This window comes from Betta splendens, chromosome 16 (assembly GCF_900634795.4).
Source record: "Betta splendens chromosome 16, fBetSpl5.4, whole genome shotgun sequence".
NCBI lineage: Eukaryota > Metazoa > Chordata > Actinopteri > Anabantiformes > Osphronemidae > Betta > Betta splendens.
In genome coordinates this window covers 10,631,738-10,651,183 of record NC_040896.2, presented here as the reverse complement: position 1 = coordinate 10,651,183, position 19,446 = coordinate 10,631,738, and the positions used below count along the sequence as shown (strand labels likewise).

The 19,446-nt window shown below is 49.4% G+C and overlaps 1 protein-coding gene across 6 annotated transcripts in view; it reads right to left on the bottom strand.

Moving 5' to 3' along the window:
• Positions 1 to 1,116: 1,116 nt before the first annotated feature.
• cadm4 (cell adhesion molecule 4) overlaps positions 1,117 to 19,446 on the bottom strand; it is an 81,426-nt gene continuing 63,096 nt past the window's right edge. For 3 of the 6 annotated variants that reach the window (XM_041067621.2, XM_055502903.1, XM_029130579.3), the window contains exons 3-9: positions 18,925 to 19,212; positions 16,741 to 16,902; positions 15,110 to 15,200; positions 12,373 to 12,545; positions 6,389 to 6,502; positions 4,119 to 4,247; positions 1,117 to 3,017 (exon numbers count right to left, since the gene is read on the bottom strand). In XM_041067621.2, the coding sequence (XP_040923555.1) occupies positions 2,908 to 3,017; positions 4,119 to 4,247; positions 6,389 to 6,502; positions 12,373 to 12,545; positions 15,110 to 15,200; positions 16,741 to 16,902; positions 18,925 to 19,212 (1,067 nt within the window). In that variant the 3' untranslated portion in view covers positions 1,117 to 2,907. Of the gene's footprint in view, positions 3,018 to 3,165; positions 3,245 to 4,118; positions 4,248 to 6,388; positions 6,503 to 12,372; positions 12,546 to 15,109; positions 15,201 to 16,740; positions 16,903 to 18,924; positions 19,213 to 19,446 lie in introns of all 6 variants that reach the window. The other 3 variants (XM_041067622.2, XM_055502902.1, XM_029130578.3) reach the window with 3 other exon arrangements.

The following is a 19,446-nucleotide window of genomic DNA, read 5'->3' as shown; positions in this document are numbered from 1 at the left end:
AACGTTAGCTGATTAACCTAGCATCAGGGAGGAGCGCGTGAGTCACTGGTTGACGTCTCGCTATCATTTCTGGCTTGATTACGGTACATTTATTCATGTAATAAACCCGGGGACTGAACGCGGCTGTCGGTCGCTTGGCTCGTCCCCGTCTCATTTCAGCTTATGTCTATTGATTCGTCTCTATGATCATTATGGTTCTTTACTTGTCATCTGGTTCAACAGAGCAACCAGAACTATGTTGTTATGGTCGGATAATGGCCAGTCTCCCAGGATGCACCACAGCGAGTGGTAACAGCCTTATTAAGTCCTGCGAAAACACAGAACGCGATGCCAAACTGAACCCCAGTTTACTTTTGTTTGATTATTTCTCCTTCTGTGAGTCACCGTCCCCGACAACGTCGACTACACAGAGATCTGGAAGTCTCACAGATGAAACCCCCGTTTGAAGGACGCATTCTCCAGCGTATCGGCCGTCATCCACATCTACCTGCTCCACCTGCGCGGCGTCACACGATGATGATGTCCGGCGGTGTGTGTGTGTGTGTGTGTGTGTGTGTGTGTGTGTGTTCTCGCTCGTTGGCCGGAGCGTCATCTCGTGCTGGTAGCGCCTGGCAAGTCCATTACTTTGATTGCTGTTTGACAATCTGTCTTTATGACAGGCGACCGTGGAGCCTTGCCATCGATGGAAGAGAAACACATCGATCTATCACCCGCCGACCTCCGGCGGCTTTCAAATCTAGCCCTGCACCCAGATGGACATGTTGAGTGCTTCTCAACAGAATCGGGTATTGACTGCGCGGAAGTTAATGGCAGAGTCATATTTTTCTACGCGTGTCTGACTCAACCATCCTGTCAGCCTTTCTTCCCCGCTATCTGTTCGCATGAATCATTAGCGGCGCCGCGGAATCTTCTGCTTTGTTTATTCCATTTATTCTGAATGAGCTGCGAGGTGAAGCCAGCGCCACGGTCCCCGTCTTTATCTACCCACCTATAACTCCACTATTCCCCATTGATCTAATCACAGGCTCCGTCTCCTTCACTCTTTTCACGGGATTTCATAAACAAAAGCACTAATTGCACAGTAAATACGCCCAAAAAACAGACAAATCCCTGAGGTTATTTTGGGATTCTTTTTTATTTTGTCGTGCTTTGTATCTTTCCCCTATAAAGAAATAGTTAGCTATATATCAACAATGACACATGGACTCTAAAATAAACAAGCGTGAAAGACAGGAGAAGAGACAACTAGGCACAGGAGACAGAGAGAGAGAGAGAGAGAGAGAGAGAGAGAGAGAGAGAGGCTGAGAAGGAGAAGAAGGAGGGAAAAAGACAGCAATTTCTCTACAGTAGAAACAAAAACAAACTATGGGAAGTGTACATTTTCTTTAACATTTACAATTATAATAATAACAACAGCAATAATAATAGTAACAGTAACAACAATCATAATTGTTCAAATAATAATAATAATTCATAAAAATCAATAAGACCTCTTGTTTCGCATAAAGACAAATTAAATTTTTTTTATTCTTTTTACATTTTTCTTTTAAAGATCACTGGACAGTAGTTTGTTCGGCTGCACCTCTATAGGCTAATATTCTGTGTTAGTATATAGTTGCTTCATAATGTTTTCAATAGTAAACTGTATTCTTGTTTCTTAAAAGTTTCATTTAATTTATGTTGCTGTTCTTTTTTATACAAATAAGGAACTCGGAGATATGTATAGTGTTCTGTCAACATGTCTACTGGACGCATGGCCGCGTGTTATGTGTGGTAGCATTCAGAGAGAAAAACATCCACCCCTTTGATTTTCTCATTCATTCGTTTTGCTATCACTCCTCGTGCCCTTCTTATTAGGACTTTTGAACCTTTTCATCCTCTTAATGACATTCTAAATAATTAAGCTTTTCTTTAATGCCCCGGCAACTCATATTCCCTTTTTTCCTTGTCAGGAAGTCAGTCCAACACTAATCCTTTCATTCTTAGGAGGCAACAAAGGAGGAGTGATAGAAGGGGACAGACGGAGAGAAAGAGCGATACTGTATAAGGGTGAGTGTGGGGAGAGGGTGGGAGCAGTCAATTAAAAAGAAGGACCGTCTTTGTATTATTGTTACAGTGAGAGAGTAAGGAAAATCCCTACAGGTTGAGTTTTCTCCTGGCCCGACAGCGACAGCGACAGCGACAGCGACACGGGGCAGTGGTCGTGTTCAGACTCAGGCTGCTGAACTTCCTGTGACTCGGGCCGCATCCACTCCAGCGCCGTTCGGGAATTAAAGAGGAGCTGCCATCTTTAGGCGCGATGCTTTGGCAAGTTTAAAATTTTAATTTTCTCGTGTTGATCACTCAATAGCCCCCGGCCCCCCGCCCCCTAACGCACCGCTCCCGCTGTGTCTGCCAGTTAAAGATTGAGTTCTGTGAAATGGACGGTTTTCTGCAGGCGTGGAATTATAGCAGTCATCTGCCTCTAATTCCCGCTTCCACTTTGGCGGCTACACGGGCAGAGTGCCGCTTTCCTTTGTGCTCCCTGCTTCCCTCTTGATCAAAATAATTATGGCATCATTTCGCCATTGTCTACATTCACCTCACCCCCTCCTCGCTCTCTCCACAGTTTTCTCCGACTTATAATATATGGCGTGATTGTTAGCGGCGGACGGGTCGGCGGCTCTTTTTCTCCATCTGTCTGTGGGTTTACAGGTGAGCGAGTGGAGCATGTGGAAGTGAAATGGAGCGGCATGGATGGGCTGTGTGCAGTATCTGTTTACAGTCGTTCTCAGAAGGCCGGCCTGTTATGGCACATTGTATAGAAATGTGTGATTGTGTGTGAGTGTGTGTATTCATATACTGTATATAAGAAGGGAGACGGGGGGAGGATGGGAGAGAGGGATGAGGTCAGAGACAGGGGACGGGCTACAGTAGGTACTCCTTCTTGCCCTGGCTTGCGTCGTTCCCATTGAGAAAGGCCTCTTGCACTTCTCCATGTTCATCCAACCCACTGGCCTCATGGGTAAGATAGGAACCTGAGAGAGAGAGAGAGAGAGAGAGAGAGAGAGAGAAAGAGAGAGAGGGAGATTGGAGGGGGAAGGTTAGGTGGCAAAGCGTCATGATCATCGCAGCGTCATGCAGTATTATCAAACAAACCAGCGCTAATATTACTGAGGACCATACCTGTGACTGATTAATTCATTGGTTAACTGATTGTTAGGTCAATACCAAGCAAGAATGGGCTCGCGGGTGCGGTACGAGCCTAAATTAAGGGCAGGGGATGATCGTGTGGACAGAAAGAGGTGGAGAAAACAGAAGGGAGAATTGAGGGAGAACAGAAGAAGAGATTGGCAGAAGGGAGGTTAGAGAGGAGAATAGTGGCACGCTTGCATCATTCAGACAACACACTTTGATGCTCTCCAGCATTGTGCTTTGTATGATGGAGGAGCCGCTGCAGCGAGGACCTCTCCAGGCGTCCTCGGGCGGCAGCGTCCCCGCTCCGGGGGTGAGTGACACTCTCATTCTCCCCGCTGGAGAAGTTGACTGGCAGCCTGACAGCCCCGGCGGCAGCAGACGAGGCCCTAATGGCCCCCGTCCTAGCACTGATTGGCCGTAATGGCCCTGTCTCTGTCCCGATTGGCGGTCCAGCCATAGCGAGCGCTGACGGACGGCTTGTCCGGCCATAGGGTACGAAACGGCTGTTTGTAGCCGGCCGAACTGTTCCTGGATCATTTCCTGGCAGCGCTGGCGTGCGGTAAACGGCTGCCAACACGGGGGCACTTAAAGCGATAGGCAACGCGTGGAGGCTGCTTTTAATATATGAGCCCTGATACGAACTTATAGTCATAAAACATGGGGACCACACCTACATTTCCCACCCCGCCCCGACTCTGCCGCTGTCCCAGCCAAGGTCGTCCATCACGGACACTGCCTGACTGGAAGGGAGCATCCCATCCTGTCTGCTGTGGGCTGATAATTTAACACCTTGCCATGAAATATTATTTCCAAAGGATCCGGGTGTAACTACCTGGTGATTTTGTTTTACGCAATAAGCCAGAAATTAGAAGGAGGCTCTTCAAACACCGTTATAATCCCCTGTTCGGGGACAGAGCGCTGTTGGTGTGTGCATTTGCTACCTTTCTGTCGGACGGAGCACCAGATGGTGACGATGAGGACGCAGATGACGGTGAAAACCAGAAGTGCCAGGACGCCACCTATTACTGCATACGGTACTGCACTGTGCGTCTCCACCACTGCACTGGGATCTGAGAGAGAGCAGGAGACAAACGCTGTGTGTGTCAGTGGAGTGTGGGGTAGAAAGGGTAAGACGGAGATGAAGCAGGAAAAAAATATATATTTAAGACAAAGACAGGGTAGATCAAAAATGAAAGCAGGCGAGAAAAAAAAGGTGAGAGGAAGAAGGCACATAAAAACCCGAGCGTGGGTGAGACAGGAGAAAAGAGAAGTCGATATCTTCCACCCAACTTGCATTATCACCTTTTATCACCCCCACTGTACAGAAAGCCAGGCACTCAGGGTAGAGAAAGAAAGGTGGAGATATGAGCAGAGTGAATAAAGAAATAAGTATGTCAGTCTCTAAAACCCTGCTCCAGCCAAGCACCTGTCAAAAGCACAATGCATTTCAAATGAGGGAACCTCTGAGTGTGTTTACACCCAGAGTCTATGCAGCCCTGGGAAATGAAATAAAACATGTTACCTCCAGATGAGCGAGGACGGATGGGAGATAAAAAAGGCAGCTTACATTCTGTCACGTCGCAGCCGCCGTGATGTCACCCTCACCTCTTAATAAGCGGAGCGAGAATAACGGAGACAAAAGCAGGTGAGTGCTGAAACGATTAACAATTAGTCAAGCGAAGGGGTTTAATTCTACCAATTCTGAAAATTGATTCGCCGTTTAAGCGATTCGTCCGAAAAAGACGCACGATGTGCAGAGGGAATAAAAGGGAGAAAGTGTTAGTCAGGTACAAATTAACTTTAGCAAAGACAAACTCAAGGCTTAAATACTGATTTGGCGTCTGCTGATCTTAACAAGCGTCTTTTCTGAAAGGCGGGTGTAGTGTAAGAGCTGGTGAGGTCAATGGCAGAGAAGAACAGAGTTATTGATGGAGTCCTTGGACCTTGACAGAGTGGAATTAAAACATGAATTATTAATACAGCGCCAACACTCGGAGATCAGGGGAGAAGGAGGAGTCACGGAGGAGGGGAGCGGGAAAAGGAGGCGAAGCTGCTCTTCATGCGCCTGGTGGAGTATTGGCATGTGAAGTGTGTGAGTAAATATGTGCACACGCATGACGGGATCAAGCCGTGCGCTCAGGCACCGCGGGGGGTGGAGGGCGCTCCACCTCGACCTGCGCCACCGCGCTCCTGATCCACCACAGCCCGGCGCTCTGCAGGAAGTGACTGACGGCATTAAGAAGTGTGCGGCTCCTCTGAGGGGCAGCGGCCGCCGAGCAACGCGGCGCGATGGGTTTTTAACCCGCGGCGTCCCCCCCACCCGCCCTGCGAGGGGGGGGTCTAACCTCCATCGGCAGCAGCCGCACAGCAGCCGTCTGCCTCAGCAGCCCAAGAAACACACAGGAGCCAGAAGTGGGAATAAAGACGGAGACGGCGGCGAGAGTGTGTTGTTTGTGGGAAAGTACACGTGAGAGAACGTGAGGGAAGTCGGTGAATGAGAGGAGCAGTTTCATAGATGCAGCGCAGCAGAGGAGCCGCGCTTTCACCTGCTGCGTAGCAGTCGTCTGGGAAAACACAGTTAGACAAGCACCTGGATTCCTCATCTCCCTGCGTGTGTGTGTGTGTGTGTGTGTGTGTGTGTGTGTGTGTGTGTGTGTGTGTGTGTGTGTGTGTGTGTGTGTGTGTGTGTGTGTTAATCTGCAGATGAATCTGTTTGTGTGGCATCTTCCACCTCCAGAGGCCAGAGTCAGTCGGTTACAGGCTGCAAGTGATGCCTCTTCCTTAAAACTCTTCATTCAGATTCATTAACAATACCTGCCAAGCAGAGAGACCCACACACACGCACACACACACACACACACACACACACACACACACACACACACACACACACACACACACACACACACACACACACACACACTGCTGACTGGGCACTACTACTGGTGAGTATGTGTGTGGGGAGCATCAAACAGCCGGTGATAAGAGCGAGGCAGAGGGTGGGCTGCGGTGCACGGCGCATCCCTAAGTGTGCAGGCACGCACGCTGGTGTACATGCAGGGCAAAGGAAGGTTGCAGCAGGAAATGGATGTGGGGGCCGCCGGAGAGCCGTCAAAGGAGCAGGGGAGTGGAAGACACCGAAGGAGAACAGGGAAGGACGTGCAGAGACCAATGCAAACGCGGCCGGAGCAGAAAGGTGTGTGTGCGTTACCTTCCGGGTCCGAGGCCGAGCTGGGGGTGAGGAAGGATGGGGCGGCAGGATGGGAGGTGATTAGTTGGGTGGTGGAAGGAGTGGGAGGGGCCGTGGTAGCGAGTGACACATTATCTACAGACAGACACATACACAAACACTATTATCTACAGCATGCAAGGCAAAGTTACTGCTGCACAGAACGTGTCCGGCGCTTCGCTGTGCGAGTGTTAATCCCGTTTGGTGGCTTCCCGTCAGCACCAGCGATCAGGTCTCACAGACACGCGCTCGAGGAGGAAGACGTAAAACACAAGGAGCTGATGTATTTCAAACGGCGGCCGAGGCCGATGCCGGTTTGATACCGGAGACAGACGTCGCTAATTACGTCCCCCCGACGACCGCGTGTGGGAAATGGAATGGATGAGGAACCCTGACAAAGGAATAAGAGAGGACAAATGATGGTCCACGGTGAAGAAGAAGAAGATGTTTACAGTGGGAGCCACACGTGGAGCAGAATTACAGCCGGCAGACGGACATTCGTCTGCGAAGCCGCTGGAACGTATAGGAAGACGTTCCCAGCGCTGACACGTTTTCTGTGGCACAATGGCAGCGGAGACAGAGACATTGTCTGTGACAGATGAATTCCCAGCGGAGCAGCGCCGCGCAGGGACAGTCTCATTCAATGCTCAACAATAGCTTGGATCTTGACACATTCTCCGGATCAATGGCTGACGCACAATGGTAGGTAGGAGAGGTAGAAACAGACAGGTTCATATTGCTGTTAAAGACAAAAATAATGGCTGACACACGCGCGAAAGCGCGGGAGTGGAGGCGCGCGTCGGCATCAGCGCTTTTAGGATGAATAAGGCGCCACTTCATCGAGCAGCTAGCGCACGCTAGCCGTCGTCGCTAGCCGCGTCTCAGGACCCGGCAACGGCTTTGAAACACAGGCGTCCAACGCAGACGCAGCTACCAGCGCGCGCACACACACACACACACACACACACACACACACACACACACACACACACACACACACACACACACACACACACACACACACACACACAGTAAGTATTCCTCTGTCTGTTCTACTCCTCTCTCCCACTGGCCCCAGGATCATCAATCTCTTTTTGCACTCTTCTTATGTCAGCACATTGCTGAACCCCCCTCCCCCCCTCCCTTTTGTCAAACCTGGCTTCGCTCTTCTTCTCTTTGTAAATAACGGCACTACACTTGATGCATAGCGTATTTAGCAAAAAAGTTTTATATGAAGAGCGCGTGAGCGGAAGGGGGGGGCCTTAACTGCACCGCAGAGAGCTGCAGAAACGACCCTACAATCACTTAAGTGCGTGTCTTCCACCGCTCCCCTCCACGAGCCGCATGTGGGAGTCGATATATGTATGTGCTCAAACATGAGCCCGAGGGCTGAGGATTAATGGCTCGGGTTACTCCAATAATTACCTGGACTCTGGTTCATTTCTCTCGACTATCGCAGGCGACCTGAGGTAGATCTTTCACACCATTTCCATGTTTCCCTTATCTTTCTGCAAACATCACTCTCACTTTGTTTTCCACCACCTCTCTCTCCTCACTCGCTCGCCCGCCCGCTCGCTCTCCATCACTCCACCGCCTCTGGTTTCACTCCTCTGTGGCTCCGTTCCCTCTCTGCTTCTCTTCAGCTTAATTAGGTAGGATGCGGTACAGCTGTCGCTCCCTTGGCCGTCAGCGTCCGTTCTTTCCCTCCGTCATATTGTGCTTTATTAGCGCACTATAGCTGCCAATCAGGCTCTCGGCCCATGTTATTTGCAGGGACGGACGCGGTGGCTCTCGTGATAATGACGTCTCTCCTTGTATCTCATTTCTGCAGAAGTTTGCCTGAGGACACCGCGCCGCTATTTTCGTTGAACCCTGTTATTCTTTCAAGTTCCGTCTTCCTGATTACAAGGGCCTCGTCCAGAGCTCTGGTGGCTCCAGCTGTTAATCAGCGCTCTGAATGAAGACACTGGTCAGGGGTCGATTGCTGAGGCCAACACAGATTGGAAGAAGAGGCATTCGGAAACGTACTCAGATACCAATGTACTGTAGGTGTTGTTGTGTGCGGAGGGAAACGGCGCGGAAGAAATTATTTTTCAGACAAAATTGACTCTGTATTATCTCTGTCTGCCTCCCTCTGCCACTGGCCCCAACCTTTTTCCATTTCCATTCTCATTCTGTTTTCTTTTTTTGAAAGTCTCACTTCATTAAACAGAGGTCCACGTATGTTTTTCATTCCAATTATCCTGACAGTTCATTACAATAGCTGAGAAGAATCACACTAATCCCTGGTCACCCAGTATCCCTCTCCATCTTATCTATCACTTCAGTTTTCTTTCCAGCAGCCTAAAACCTAAAGTCCCCATCCTTCCCCCGACTCACTCTGTTTGCAGATGTACGGACACACGCTTTAGAGATATGCTACACCTCACAATTCAAATCTGCCCATATCTACCCCCCTCCCCCTCCCCCCTTCACTGTCTCCCACACTCTCTCATGCAATTCAATTGTAATTGGTTTTATTGGCTTGGCGATTCATCTGAGTGTAGCAGCTCAGTTCAGCTACATAACGGAGCCCTGTGGGTTTACAGCAGACAATCAGCAGCATTCCCCCGATCGCACGTGCACGTGTTCATGCGCATATACACCAACGTGAAAGGGGGGAAAAAAAGAATCCAATTTCGTCTTAACAATGGTGGCAAAGAGATGAAACAAGCAACAGAGGCGACATCCTTTTCAAATCCCGCACAATCGCGTGTGACGGCGCGTGCTCCTCGCGTTTATATTGCGGGCGACTTTCTGCAAGCTGCAGGAAACCTAACAGCATTAGAACGTTCATGAACACTCGGCTAAACGCACGCACGCACGCACGCACGCGTGAGACGAGTCGGATCCAGCGTCGATGCATCGCTCTCCCTGGAGAGTTCCTGTTCTCCGTCGCCCACATTGAGCCCGCCTCCCCCCGTGAAATGACAGAACCTAAAGCTCCTGCAGCAAATTGGCAGCCGCCGCCGTCGCCGCCGCCTGGGTTTGCGCTCGCGCGCGGCCCCCGACGGCGGAAAACTCCCACGGACGCAAGGTTGACGTGGAATGAAAGGGAGGGAGGTGAGGGAGCGCGCTGGCAGTTTTGCTGCACCTGAAATAAAGTGGTTTTCTTTTCTGCTGACTCATGGTTCGCCGCGTAGCCCGCAGCACATCCTCCTCTTTGCCCCGGCGTCGTCCCACAGGTTGCAGTGGGAGGCCTTGTGGGAGGACTGGGAGCCAGCAGGACTGACTTTCCTCTCATCTGCGAGGCCAACGCACCGAATGACCCTGCCTTCAACCATCATCGTCCGTCTCCTCTCCCTTTTCATCCGTCCCTCACTGGACGCCTCCATCTACCCATTCATCACTCCCTTAACTCCCCGGCACCATATCTCTGTGACTTACTCTAGGAAGCCATGTCCTCTTCAGCTTCGTCGGCATTAACTGCAGCTGAAAGGTGAACAGAGGGCGAACTGGTGGCAGGGCGAGAAAAGGATGAAAGGGTGTGGAGGAGTGGAGAGGAGAGAGAGGGAGGAGGTGTAAAACAGGGAGAAAACATGAACCAATGTCACAGAGAGGAGCCAAGAGTAAAAAACACACGAGAGGAGGTGAGGAGGAGGATGGAGAAGTTGAAGTAATAGAAAGAAGAGAAAGATACGTTATCGTTCCTCTATCGCCGAAGTCTTAACTGAAGAGTTCTGTTACAAAATGAAATCGTCACCCTTGAAAAAGAAGAAGAAAAAAAAAGGACGCCTACTATAAAAATGTGGGTGCTGAAAAGAAAAAAACACAGCTCACTGTGGATGAGTGTTAGAATTATGAGTCATCGTAGCATATTTTACCGCACAAAAATCACATTTTACAGCACTGACCGATGAACTTTGTGTTTAATCACAGGAATATTGCGCTTGTCTTACACCATATTAAGTCATGCACGGGGGTTTATTTGCGTTGGCACTGACGTATAGCGCACATGCTGAAGTTAAGGCAAATTTCCACAGACGCACGGCCCCAACGAGACGGCGCTGGAGAAAGTAGCTCCACATTAACCAGATTATTAATTGTGACGTACACGAAAATCAAAAGTGACTTCCAGTCTTCGGCTGATAAACATGATGACTGGATCAACAACTCTGAGCTCAGCGAGATAAGGTTTGAAACAATCTGCCCAGTGGGCACGCACATATCTTTTTGAAGTACAGCAGCCAGTACAGACAGAGGACTACAGCAGGAGGATTTAAAGAGCGGAGCAGAGGCACCGACGCTTGGCTTATGTTGCTTATTTGGGGATCTGGTCTTTTATGGATTTTATGGATTCTGGTGGAGGCAACATTCCTTATTTTAACTGTGCCTTTATTTCGGAATAAGAGAGTGGAAGACAAAGCGAAGTAAGTCAAATTAATGGCCACGGCATGAAATAAAGGAGATAAATGGTGAAACGTAAGAAAGGAGTAAAGCCGGGAAAAAGAAAACGAATGAAGGTGACAGCAAAAATGTAGAGGGAACAAATTGAGGAGGAGGAGGGAGAAAGACAGAGTATTTTTCTACAGACATGGCAACACATAACTTGACATGCCCAACCTTCTAGGACGGACGGAGCGTGAAAGGGAGAGAGAGAGGGAGAGGGGGAGAGAGAGAGGAGGAAGTGGGCGGGACGTCACCTTTCATCTCGCCAGCGTTCCCGCCCTCGATGCCCGCGAAAAGCTGCCATTATGTGTGCAGTTTGATGCCAGACGTGGCTGTGGGAGAGGGGGCACTGGTTGCACGTAGGAGAGAGCGTTGGGGGGTGAGGGTGGATGTTGGGGGGCGGTTGCTCGCCAAGATAAGCTTTCGAGCCTCCAACTGGGCCGCGATGACGGGCCTCACCGGCGGGTCTGAGGTCTGAGAGTTGACAATGAGGCCAAACCACAGAGTCATTTGATTTGGAAACCGCTGAAACCTGCAGCTCTTCCTCTCGCGCCCCTAATTGACCGCGAGCTCGCTTTGTTCCGCGCGCGGCTTACGCGGCGCTGACGCGCGCCGGGGCCTCGTTTTCCGAGCGTTCTTGAAATACGGAGACAAAGTCGGCCAATTTGTCGCATTTCCTGAATAATGGAGCGATACAAGATATTCATGTGATCCGGGCGCCTCGGCGCCGCGGTGTGGAGCCTATGTGGGTCAACATTCATTAACAATTTAGCCACCGCCAGCGAATCTGCGCGCGGCATCTCGGGGAACTTGTACGACAACAAAAGGCGCTAACCCACATCTTCCTCCCGCTCTGATATCCGCGCTCAGGCAACAAGCAAAGTTGATTTCTGAATTTTAAACGCTACAAATGCTCAGCTGTTGTTTTTCTGCCAACGGTTGCTGCGTAACATTCAGACTTCCAGCGGATTCAGCACTCTGCTAACACCCTGTTAACTTCGGGGCCGCGCATCCTGCAGTGAGCGAGAGCTCGTACAGTCAAATTCATTTAGTTGTCAAAACATCTGGTGTCTTTATTTATTGCACTTAGAGATTCTGAAGTCCTGGGGAAAAAAAAGCAAGATAAACTGGTTCTTTATAAGAGGTAGGCTGAATAATGATGCTGATGACTAGCACCAGGGCAGGTCAGTGTCTTCTTCTGGAATCAATATCTCTGTTGAATCAATTGCACAGGAGGTTTAGTAGAGGTTTCCTGCTGTGTACTGAGTCGGGGGGAAACGAATAAAGCTGAAAGATAGATGAGACAAGCATCAGGTCTTTAATGGATCTGTTGCCCAGTGCCCGAATATCCAGACTCCACTCGAAACACTCGGAGCTGAAAAGCATCGATTAAATTTAAAAGATAAAAAATGTCAACAAAACACACGAAAGAACAAAAACAACGAAGTGAAGATCCACCGAACATGCAATTACTCACAACCATTGTCTGCGCTGGAAATGAAAAAGCAAGTCAGTGGAGCAGGCTTTAAGCTACTCACCATACACGAGCAGAGTGTAGTGATCGGCAGCGCGGCCAAAGTTGTTCTGCGCCTGGCACAGGTACGTCCCGTTGTGTGATTGGCTGAGACGGGAGATCTGGAGGTTGGGGCCAGAGATCTCTGCCCTTTCGGGTAAGGTGTCATTAATCTTGGACCACTGAATGTTCCTGGGCCTAGAGGGAGGAGGGCGACAGAGATTAATGGCTGATGTTGAAACGATATGTTGATTATTTGGCTGCGCCACTGGCAGAAAATGTACTTTGTTATGTCAAGACATTTATTCAGGGAAACGCTTGCTTCTGAAATATGTGGCGAGACTAGTTTGGGCGTCTAGGATGTTTGGACCAATCGGATTTGACCTCTTTGACTGAACTTGACTATTTGGGTCTAGGATAGACCTTACTACACAACAGCTAGTCATTTCAATTAAATGCATGGATTGATACTAAAAGACAACTACTATAACTAATGCTACGATTTTGCAAAACCTGAAGTGCTAAAGGGTTTTTGAAATAATCGGAGACAAGGGATCGAAGCACAGACATTGAGGGATGCTATAAAAAGCGAGGTGAAAAAGGAGGGTAAAGAAGCCCGCAGGGGGAGGATGACATGAGATGAAAGTATAAAAGGGGCTTGAAGAAGGAGCCAATGGCAAAAGAGGGCTGCATCCTGACAAATAATGAGGAAACGGATGGTCAGAGGCCAGCGATGGTGTGAAAGGGTTGGCAGGAGGGAGAGGAGGGCAGACAAGAGAGAAATAGGGTGTCAGATGTGCAGAGTGAGTAAAAAAAACAAAAAAAAAAAACGCAAAGACAGAAAGCGCGGCTACAGATCGAGAGAGGACAGAGAGAAGAAGAAGAAGTGGTGTGAGGGGAGATGAAGGGAAAACGCAGGCAGGCGAGATGAAGCGCTCATGAAGGACGGGCAGGCAGAGCAGACAGGAGGTGGAGGGATTACAGAGGCATCCTGGTGAGCGAGGCGGTGTGTGTGTGTGTGTGTGTGTGTGTGTGTGTGTGTGAGTGTCACGGCTCATCCCACCCTGGCCAGATTACAATCCTGACTCATCTGGGTTTTAATCCCTCAGGAAGTCTAATTAAACCGCTTCCCTGCTTAGTCACACACGCACGCGCTGGATGCGCACAAACAAAACCCCCATCTCCACTGCACACGCACACGCACAAGCACACACACACACACACACACACACACACACACACACACACACACACACACACACACACACACACACACACACACACACTAACAAAATGACAGGACGCTCCTTCTACTCCAGACGCACGTGAGCGCACCCCCAACCACCAAAGGGAGGCGGCACATAATTGGTAATTAATGTTGAACAGGCAGTTAACGGCCAGGAAGCAGGCGACGGGGGAACTTCAGTGTGTGTCAGTGTGTGCGCAGTCCGGCGTGAGATGAAGGTCAGAGTCCCATGCCTCGCTGTCACACACACACACAGACACACACACACTGAAGCTTTAGCGGGGCTCCGGCCAACACGCTGCTCAGCCAGTCCTCGCCGTGGGATTTCACTCACACACACACACACACACACACACACACACACACACACACACACACACACACACACACACACACACACACACACGATTTGGCGGCGTGAGGCTGAACCGGAGCTTTAGTGGACTGGATGCCCGCAGACAGACGGACCATCGAGGAGAAGGTTTAAGAGCTTAGGCCCCAATACCCTCCTGGAAAGTGCACAAAGGGCCGGGAACGCGCTAGAGAAGGCTTGTTACAAAGCTGCTCCTTAAAAGTGTGATTGCTGATTGGACTCACACAAGTTTAGAAGGAGTCAGTGTTTACGCTCAGTTTGTATCGTCCCTCTGCACAATCCAGGTTCTGCTTCTCCTTTAATGCAATGAAATATGAATGAAGCTCTTTTCTTCCTGTCTGTCTTTAAGCCTTCAGTGTCAGGTACCACCACACACATGACAGTGTGAGAAAAACAGCCTGCTTCTTTTGAGAAATGTGTGATTGGTTCAACAAATAAAAATGTACATCCAACATGAATTGTTTGACCCAACAAACAGCAGAAATCGAGTTCGATAAGTGAGGGTTTGGACGCCTTCTGTTCAATCCAAGAGATATTTAAAGATTCTAACACACACGTTCACTTCTCTTCACTTTGGTTGTGTTGTTTTTGGAAACAGTATCGAGCGCCGCCGAAGCGCATTCCTTCTCCTTTTCTTCGGGCCTCACTTTGCTCTCACACAATTGGTAGCCGTCCAGAAAACCCATTGTTTTCTTCTGCAGCCGGAGAAGCTCCACTGGAGCAGGTGGAGGTCACTCAAGGGCGTTCACACAATGGCAACGAAGAGAGAGGAGCTCTTTATTGTAAGATGGATAACAATAACCACTGGTTCAGCTTTGGGTAAAAGTTGTCAGTGTTGATTCATGCCTACATTCTCTTAATCAGACCTCAGGTTTCAGTATCACAACCAACCAGTGTTATGAATGACTAAATGTGTCTCAACCACATTTTCTACATGCTACTTTAAGCGACACCTTGTTGTAGGTCAAAACTATTTGTTGTATTTGTTCCTCTATGTCGTGGAAGCTTGTGTGGAGTGACATTGGACTTGGCAAGCATCTAAACGTCCTTGTCAGTCCTCAAGATTTGTGTAATTGCAGTATTTTATGGGCTTAGGTACAGTGTTTATTAAAGGCAGACAGGATTCAGCACACACAGACTTACAGAGGGTTCCCGGTGACGGAGCAGGTGAGGCTGAGCGAATCACCCTCTCGCAAAATACCAGAAGGAGGAAGGATTCTCACCGTGGGTGCAACTGTGGAGAGAAAGAGAAACAGGAATGGGTTCCCGAGTAGAGAGAGAGAGAAAGAGAGAGAGAGAGAGAGAGAGAAAGAGAGAGAGAGAGAGAGCAGAAACACAAATGGCACCAAACGATCAAAATGAAGAGATGATCACAAAAACAGGAACGAGACAGACTCCACGGAGGAGAACAAAACGGAGGAACAAGGGGAACACGGCGAAGTGGCACGGAGAAGGGTCTTAACATCTGTTTCCAAGGTAACCAGCCGACAGTCCCACGGCTGAGACACCTGTTATCATAAGCAGCCCACCGCTCCGGCAGCTGCTGTACTGCACTTACTTCAGCAACAGAGCGATGGGACGCCAAATCCACACTGACAGTCGGTCATTATTGCCAGTTCTCTGGCTGGAAGACCCACCAACATGCAGACGGCAGGAGCTGTTAAATATTAATCATTCACATCCATCCACAAACATTAATACACCAGGCAAATTACTTACTAGTGGATACGAGTTCTATCATCAAATGCACTATTTATATAAGCCTGTGGAATGTCTGCGATTGCAGTATCGTTGATGTACGATGTATAGAATAATACTGAACTGTCAGCGAAACTGAGGGAAGGGGAGAAAAAATGCTGCTTAACTTGAGAAGATTATGAACGCGTGGACAGACACGCATCTATATGCGCAGTTTGCATTCACATCAATGGAATGTATATCTGCCACGTCTCAGTTAACTTGTTTTTGATACTTTTCTAATTATTTTTCCTGACTTTAAAGCAAAATAGAAGTGGACAAGTCAACGGTTTCACCAAAAAGCAGACAAGGCAAACGTCAGATATAAACCAACATAACAGACTTACACTTCATAGCAATTATTTTAGACTTCCTCGTGAATTATATAGATTATAGCTGTCTGACATTTCAACATTAATCCTACTGAGCTATCTACAGGTATGTACAAATATTAATAATTCCATATAAAAAATAAAACTTTGTTTCTTGAAGTTCGTGCCCTGAGCAAATATTAGACGTAAGCCAATTACAGAGTCTCTGGGAGTGTTTGCACTCGTTGCTTTTGCCTCCTTTCGAAGGACAAATGAGCAGGTGTTTCACGTGAACAAAGACCATCGCGGATCAGTCAGTCCCACTAAAATTGCTCAACCTAATGTGATCAAGGTTTGTAGAGTTGATGGTGCTTTGATCCTTGAACCCTAACCCGGCCGCTCCTGACAGCTCCTCGCGAGACAAGATCTGTATGTATTAGCTTTTAATGAGAGCAGATCTCATGCAGGGCAGCTCTGAGTATCACTGTGTTAAAACCCTGGACTGTGTATAAATGAGGTTCATTCGAAAAATGAGATATCCACCATTTGAAAAATGAGGCTGCAGCCCCCACAAAATTATTCCTGGCATTAAAGTAAAACACCATAATGAATAGTACAGAAGCAGCAACTGAAGTGACAGCAATACAGATGGAATGATCCGTGCTTTTAAAATGCTATGAATATTATGTTCCTCCTTTTGTAACTTAGATGACAGATGAAACTCACAGTACACGTCCAGGCGGTAGTGTCGGACCCTCTTCTCGCCGCTCAGCGCCGGGTGGACGGCCTCGCAGCTCAGCGCCGCCCCGTTGTCCTTCCTCTCCACTGGGATCCTGATGGTGCTGGACACGCTGAACGTCTTCCCGTTGTCCTGCTGGGACACCACACCTGGGGAAGGGGGGGGGGGGGGGGGGGGATCTGTGTTTTATGGCAATTGTGTTTGTTTGCACATAAAAACCAAAAGTGAATGTGTGTGAAAGAAGGAGGAATTCAGGAGACGCCACCGAGGTGAGATCTGAACTGAGCCAAACACCGGCAGGCGGCGACCGGCGCCGACCGCCGCCAGGTGACAGGAGAGGTGAGAAACACACACGGACAGAAAGAGACGGCGACAAAACGGCCACGACAGCGGGACGAGTCTGGACACGATGGAGGAGGACGAGAAGAAGGAGGGCAAACGAAGGCCGCACTAACGGGCCTCCACACGGTCGCGTCTGGAGAGGACCACAATAGAACAATATCACTTATACAGCAGCCAATTTTCAATTATTACTAGTGAGCAAATGAAAGCAGATCCAATCGGAGCGCGGAAGAGGACGCAGATGAGCAGGAATGAGGCAGCGGGACGGGGAGATAGCGTCTTAATTAAAGAGTGCTTTCCCATCTTTTAGGATCTGCCTCTAACCTTTGGTGTCACAGTTCATTTAACTCCAAGCCAACAGACAGCAGCCGGAATGAGATGAAGCAGAAGGAGAGCGCAGGGAAGAAGCAGAAGATAAGAGAAGAGGAAAGAAGGGGAGATGTGAGCAGAGGAGGGCGTAAAAGGAGAGGAAGGGGGGAGGAAGCGGAGAAGAGGGGAGGAAATGAGAGGAGAGGTCCGAGATAAGACGTGGGGCAAAAGTACAGCCGCCGTCGGTCTCTGCAACCTTCACCAGAAGTGTCACGTCTTCGTCGCCAGCGAAATTTGAAGAAAACAGCGAGAGAGAGAGAGAGCAGATGAAAGAAGAAAGAAAGAGCAAGGGGGAAGGACAGGGAGGGGGAGACAAAACGCCGGTGACAGGCGCCTTAAGAGAGAGGAAGAAGAGAGAGCGCATGAAAGAGATTTGAAGTGTCAGACAAAAATAGAAAGTGGAAGAGACAACGGCTGACACCAAGTTTGAAAGGGCGAAACGTTACTTGATGCGTGTTCCAAAAAGCGTTGACACCAGATTATCTCACATTATGTCGTCTGGTCGGCGCGAATCATGAAAAGCAGCGCGGATGAATTGATGAATAACAAGTACGGCGCACGCGTCTGACAGCGATTTGTAGCTCCACAAAAACGGTGTCTGTATTTATTAAATAGCGGAGAAAGCATCCGTGGACAGGAACCAAAAGCAGAGCACAAAACACAAACTCTGGTTTATTGGCTGAGTGCAATAAAGGGTTTTGATGAGGGGTAAATAGGCTGAAGGCTTTGGAAAGACAGATCTGAGATGTATTGAGTGAAAACTCCTTTAACTGAATGAGAGAGAAATGAGAGATCAAGGTAAAGGACTGATGGATGGTTCACAGAGGCAAAGAAGGAGCTCAACGGCGGCGAATGAAGAGTTTGTCTTTGTGTGAGCGGGAGTCTGGGCTGTAAACAGCGCCTGTGCTCTGCTGCAACGCCGAACCCGCCACATTACGGCCAAATCAATCTCTTTTGAAGTCGAGAGCACGAGCAGAGACGAGAAGCGAAGCCGGCGCGCGTTTCGACGCCGCTGAGACCGTCGGTCTCGCGGAAAAAAGCCAATAACGGCTCGGCGGTCTTTAACGGCCGCTGTTAATATCGGAGACATTCAGATAAAGGTACGGAGGCAGGGACGGTGATGAGCGATCACTGGAAACCGGAGTCTGGCCTCCAACGTGGCAAGACGCACCGTTGAGGAGCGAGGAGAGATTTAGTGAGCCTCGCCCGCAGCCAGAATCTCAGTTCATCATCCATCTCACCTGCTCCCATCAACGGATCCATCTGCCGTCCCCTCTGTCAAACCATCCATCACCCATCAACACTTAACATTCTCTTATTCAGCAATCAGGCCTCGCTCTGTGTTATCGTCCTGCTATTCTTCTTCCCCGGCCTACATCACCCCATTAATTTACCAATTTAGAAGCCCCCATAACGATCCCAGCATCCATCAGTCCTTCTGTCAGACATTCCCACGCTACCTGGAATCTCCTTTCCGTTGCGCATCCAGCGGAGGGCGGCGGCCGGCTTGCTGCGCGGCGACACGCAGGTGAGCTCCACCTCGCCGCCCTCCACGGCCTCCTGCTTCACCTCCACCGCGGGCGTCTCGGGGGGCACCAGCACCGACAGCGTGGCCACCTGGTGGTGCGTGGCGTCCGTGTAGAGCTGGCAGAAGTAGCCGCCCTCGTCGAAGACGCTGACGTTGGTCAGCGTGATGCGCACCAGCCGCGGCGTGAAGAGCATCATCTGGTAGCGGTCGTCCTTCAGGGCTGGGATGACCAGGGATGCATGGAGAACAGGAGAGAGATCGTCTGTCATTCACAAATAGCATCTCTGTCTCTGTGACAGCGAGAAGAACCATTCTACTACGGGTCAAACTAAATGATCCCTGTTTTGAAATGCTTCAGAGGAAGACGCTGGAGTCAGGATTGTTTCGGTCACAGAGCTTTGAATTTGAAATGCGTGACACATTTGTTTTAAACCATTTCACAAGCAGCTCCTCG